Source organism: Euphorbia lathyris, chromosome 1 (assembly GCF_963576675.1).
Source record: "Euphorbia lathyris chromosome 1, ddEupLath1.1, whole genome shotgun sequence".
Classification (NCBI taxonomy): Eukaryota; Viridiplantae; Streptophyta; class Magnoliopsida; order Malpighiales; family Euphorbiaceae; genus Euphorbia; species Euphorbia lathyris.
Window position 1 is genome coordinate 60,478,811 of NC_088910.1, and position 5,534 is coordinate 60,484,344.

General features: G+C 35.6%; 1 protein-coding gene across 3 annotated transcripts; it reads right to left on the reverse strand.

The window, feature by feature from the left end:
- Window positions 1-212: 212 nt before the first annotated feature.
- LOC136234998 (uncharacterized) lies at window positions 213-5,170 on the reverse strand. Of its 3 annotated transcripts, XM_066024519.1 has the most exons (8): window positions 4,777-5,169; window positions 4,328-4,410; window positions 3,947-4,205; window positions 2,600-2,783; window positions 2,237-2,461; window positions 2,025-2,141; window positions 1,065-1,298; window positions 213-573 (listed from the first exon to the last, which is right to left on the reverse strand). In XM_066024519.1, the coding sequence occupies exons 2-8, from the start codon at window positions 4,338-4,340 to the stop codon at window positions 358-360; spliced, it is 1,248 nt and encodes a 415-aa protein (XP_065880591.1). In that variant the 5' UTR covers window positions 4,341-4,410; window positions 4,777-5,169; the 3' UTR covers window positions 213-357. The 3 variants fall into 3 exon arrangements, with proteins under 3 accessions (XP_065880591.1, XP_065880581.1, XP_065880597.1); XM_066024509.1 differs by having other exon boundaries at window positions 3,947-4,410; window positions 4,777-5,170; XM_066024525.1 differs by lacking the exon at window positions 4,328-4,410.
- Between the last annotated feature and the right edge of the window lie 364 nt (window positions 5,171-5,534).

Consider the following 5,534-nt stretch of genomic DNA (forward strand, 5'->3'; position numbering starts at 1 on the left):
GTCAAAAGGGATTAGATTAATTTATCAAATTAAGTTACAAACTCCTACTGTTAAGGCAGACAAGACTTTGTATACAAGTAATGCAATTCCCGAGTTCTAAAACATGTCCAACCATTAAAAAACAATCACGGTATAATATAATCAGGACTAGTTCATACTTCATGCTTGTTCATAAGAAAATGGCATATTGTGCTTGTGCTAGATTTCAAAAATATTTGCAACCTTACCAATTTCATTTCTATGTGATGAGGTCCAAAAGAAATTCCAACTAGATACAGGATTGATGTAACATTATCAATAAATTATATAGTGCAGTAACTTGAATTATGTACTTTCTAAAAAAAAAAAAAAGAGTTTTCAAACGCTGATACTTTGTTGTATGTGAATATCAAATCGATCATGGGTGAATACTTCCCTTGCTCGAGCACTCCGATGTTGTAGCCGCTGGTGAAGCGTCTCAGATAACTGGTTGAAGAATTCAGCATCCCATCTATGAATCAACAACGGGTCTTCTGCATAGCAGATGTATATGGATGTAACTGCACTCTCAACCACAACCATTGCCACTCCCACCTAAATTTTACAAATATTACCCTGGTTAGAATTTCACAAAAACTGCTTTTTTTTCCCTTCCAGAAAACAGCCATATTATCAGTCTTTCACATGAACAGTTCCATACAAATGCATACCGTGACAGCAAAAACTTTTCCTCACTACAACCCATTGATCACTAAAGTAGAAAAGGAAATCTAAATTTTCCAATAAGATGCATACATGCATTTCATGGCAATACTTTATCAACAAGATGTATCTTCTATGATTTGTAATGCAAATTGCAAGCAACACTTAGAAGTAAAAATGAGTTTTACACTAGACAGGAAATGGAGGTCGATGGTCAAAAGTCATATTACTGACACGTAAGTCTTCCAATAGCAATGAGCAACCAGATATTTAATATTCATCATGCCAAACAGCAAAGTTTTTAGGCCCAAATTGGTGCCTGTTGCAAGTTTAAATTTTCATTTTGCAGAGTGCTTTCCTGAAGAAAGCCATTAGTAACTTACCAACACCATTCCCATTAACATCGCAGTAGATCCAACCATCATTACTCTGCTATTCCATTTGAAATGAGTCCAAATAGCCACACAAGTTCCAGTTATTAGTCCACTCAAAACAGTTCCCATCAGCAGGACAGCACCTGAACAATCATAGGCTACAAGCGCTTCAACCCCAGTTGATTGAAATAATTCCCAGGCATCCCGAGCCGACGTGTTAAAACTTTTGCCATAAACAGCTATCTGAAGGGGACAGAATAAAGATATGGTCATTTTACATAATTTATCAGAATTGGAGGTCACCATAGTTAATTCAACTATGACTTGGAAAATTCCAAATTAAAAAAACAATTCTCAAAAGCATCCCAACTAGAAAAACAGAGACGCACATCACAATATTCAACTCTACCTTTCTAATTAATCAAATATACATCTACATTATGCATTCCAATTGACTCGTCCTGCTGATCTCCATATTATATTACACAGTAAACCTCCATATGATCTTCAATATGTACTGAAGTTGCTATTTTGGGCCATGTCCTCCAATTTCCACCATTGGCCATTAGTAAGGATTTAGGTACATCAATCTCTAATTTCAGTTTCATAGTTTAATCACCAATCCCTAATTCACTAGAAGAGTAAATGAGTAATATCAAAGATGTTTGCAAGCTGCTCACAACTCTGCTCTAACTGAGCTGAGGCATAAATTGAATTCTGACTGAGATCTTCCATTGAAGCAAAAAAAAGTACTTATAGAAGGAAAACAAACATGACACTTAAAAGACCTATAGGGTAAGTAATACACAAAAACAAAACTAATAAATGAAAAAAGAAGAAGCAAAAAGCTAAATAATTGTCATTACTGTGCCAAATGATAGCCGAATATGAATGCCATATGACCAAATACAGTCAATTTCATATCAAAGTAAAAAATTGTGCTAGATACAGAACTTTGACAGAAAGTACCTGGACATAGGCATACTTGTTAAAAAACCGGACAAGAGTCTCCACGAGATGAAACAGAAAATCAACACAGCAAAGCAAGCACTCATTCTTGCCTATCTTAGAACGTAATCCCCTGATCTAAAATATACAAGATGAAGAAAGGAGAAAGAAAATCAGAGAAAAAGTAGAAGTCTAGTACACCAGTTAGCAAAAGTAAATGCAGCAAAACCTACCTCCCAGCGCAATGTTCTAATTGCAGCTGTGAAGAGCGATCCATAGCAAATGCTACCAAAAGATGTTGTCACCGCATACCTTAGAGAATTCATTAACGGATTAGGAGGCATTGATGCTGCTTCTCGACCACCGTGAATGAGAACGAGGAACATAATTCCAGAAACTATAACATGTACAGTGTTACAAAGGACTGCACCTGTCCAGAACAAGCTAACTGAGAGAACCTGGGTATATAAGTAATAGCATTAGAAGTGTAACTACTCCATGCAGTGTGGAATAAATCTAAGGGATTCCTAATAGAACTTTGTCAAGTTCTCATCCCAGAGACTGAAGCTGGAATAAAGAGCAACTTGCCAGCTCACCACAAGAAGCCACCAGCGTCCACCATCCTCAATGCTTGAGGCTACAACACCAGCTGCCCCAAAAGACCATATTCCCATCCATAAAAGCATTACTAGCATGAATGCATATGCAACTCTCATAACTTCAGGAAGACTCCACACCATCTTCACAGCTTTTTTCAGAACCAACATGGTAAATGGAAGTCTGCAGAACAGCAAATGATCAGATATTGACATTACAAGAAACACAACATTTGTCTCTGTGTATGAAAGGAGAACCAACAGAATGTGAGATTTAGACACAGTACATGTCAAAATTTTAACAAATCCTAACAAGAAAGTAGTAAGAGCCCACTGCAACTGAATGGAAAAGGCCTCATTTAGGTACCTATGAACAGCCTCTTTCCTTACACATGCATAATATAATCTTTGAAACAACAATTGACAGTGAAGCATAACCTTTTCTATCAGATTTGAACAGAAAACCAACTTCCACCTTGAAAATTGGCATGCTTTACACATAAACCATCAAGAGAACAAATACTTGCTTTCCCAATAAAGTTCCACCAAAGTTAAAGCCCTCCTATAGCTTGAAAATAAGGCTCAAATCTTATCGTTCACTTTTATATCTTATGTGTATAGAAATTTATTTCGAGGTCAACATAACCAATATCAAGAAGCTCTAAAAAGAAGATCCAAGATCCTTGTTCTTAGCTTTGAAACGTAAAGAGGCCATTTGCATGTATCAAGTCACAAACTTTAGGCCTGTGAATCTTAAGGACAAGGAAATCATTTTAATCATCTACAACGTATATAAAAAATAACATCTAATGATCCTTTTTCTTTAATTTTCTTTAAAGTAACAATGTAAATAATGGAACAACTGACCTAATTTATTTTTTTTGTTATAACGTCCACAATGAGTATCTAAAAATGTGTCTTTCAAGAGTGAAAATTATCCTTCTTATAATTGTAAATCGTTGTGGCTAGAATTGAAAAACAAAATAAAACCATAAATAATTCAGAAGATAGATGACTTTTCCGATAATTATTTCCAGTTAAACACAAATAGCTCTTTAAGAATATATATTTATCTTTTTCCATCCCTGTTCTTTTGACTCACTATATTGCTTGTCTGAATACCATGAAAAATAAGCTTAGTCTAAGAATAAGAAGTGGCCGATCATTAATGAAGAGCAAAGAAACACAAAGCACTAAGGGATTCATTATGTGCACACCCACCCACTGATTAAATTTGTCAGCTTTTGCAACGTTAGAATATAAATTAATGAAGATGAAGTAGCAATACTGAAAAACCAACCGAAGTTAAGAATCAAGTTGGAAATGGCACCAGTTATAACCATTTACCTGTCTATGACTGATATGACATACAAAAACTGCAATGCAGCACCAATTGCAAATGCAACACCCCAGAAAAACTGCTCACACCAGAAACATAAGACACCGAGCACAGCAAGATAAGTAGTCAAAATATGGACTGAGATCTTCATCAACTGATTTGCACGAGAACCAAGCAACAACAACCAACACCATCCAAGTACAGTTCCAATTCCACCAGCAACGGCATACATTGGCCAATAATCTTCAGTAAGCCCTCTGTTATTTCCTGAGGAGGAGCCAGTAGTAAATCTATCAATGTTAAACCTATCTGATTTCATAAATCTGTTGAGCCCAAGAATTGCAAGAGCAAATCCTAATCCGACCAAATGAAGTAAGAAAATCCCCGACCAGAAAAGGTCATGCCAACGTCTTGGCAAATCAGGCACCAGCGATTGACCACCGCCGCCACTTCTTTGACTCCTCCTTACATTCTAAGAAGAAAATAGAAAGCAGATTGAGAATAATACCGACGAACCAACAAAAACAATAGAGAGATGAAAGAGGTGAAATCCGATGAAGGAGATTTGACAATTCAAAACAGCGTTAAAGCACTAACCATCAGTAAAAATAAAATAAAATAAAAATTAAAGGTTATGAAATTTCCAAATTAATATACAGCAAGAACTCACTGTGAAACGGAAAAAGCAAAATAACAATTGCAAAGGAATTGGACCAAAAATCTCCAGTCGTTGACTTATAATTAAAGCGAAAATAACAATGAAGTGATCAGCAATAAGAATAAATATAAAAGAAGCAAAACTGCAACAGTAACTAACAGGAAATGAAAAGAAAAGGACCTGATCAATGGCGACGGCAGAGGCGGAGGCTGAGTCAGAATCAGAGGAAGTCTGAGAATCGCTCATGGGGACAGGTAGAGCTACGGACGAAATGATTACAAGTTGAACAGATGGATGAAAGTATTACTGGTTTAAGTAATAGGAAGAAGATTTGTGGAAGTAAAGAAACACAGAAGAGAGGGAGGGAGATTGAGAATGGTCAAATATAGAGGAGGGGATTGGTTAGGGTTTTGAGAGAGAAATAATAAAGAAATCAATTAGGAGGATGTTGGGAAGAAATGGAGGGGAAACTGAAACTGAAACTGAAATTCAACGGCTACTGATATGGTCTACGTTCTTATTCAATTTCATACTCCTTACGGTTGCTTCTATGTTTTGTTTGGCCACCCAAATCAAACGCCAAGCTAACACCCCTCTTTTTATTTTATTTTATTTTATTTGTTTTCCAATTAATTTTGGCTTTTTTTTAATATATGTTGTAAATAATTATTCTCAGTTCATCTCTAGACAAGTAATCATGTGTTCAACTGTTTATTTTGTGTCTTTTTCGAAATAGGAATTAACTATTGATAACAACCCAAATTATTCTTGAATAAGGAATAAGAGAAAATTAATAAAAATAAAGACAAACCATTATTTCTTCTAAAAGAGATATTTATACATGATTAATGTGGAATTAATGATAATTAATGTAGGGGCGAATATGCAAATAATGAGGAAAAGGAAGGAGTCTCTAGCATTATGCTACGCCACGTGGA

What these genes read in the sequence shown, in the direction of transcription:
- LOC136234998 (XM_066024509.1), bottom strand. Translation starts at nt 4,842, where the DNA reads ATGAGCGATTCTCAGACTTCCTCTGATTCTGACTCAGCCTCCGCCTCT. An exon ending in TTAGAACATTGCGCTGGGAG is followed by an intron (nt 2,142 to 2,236) that starts GTAGGTTTTGCT and finishes TGTATATTTTAG; the next exon opens with ATCAGGGGATTACGTTCTAA. An exon ending in TGTTAATGGGAATGGTGTTG is followed by an intron (nt 574 to 1,064) that starts GTAAGTTACTAA and finishes TGTAAAATTTAG; the next exon opens with GTGGGAGTGGCAATGGTTGT.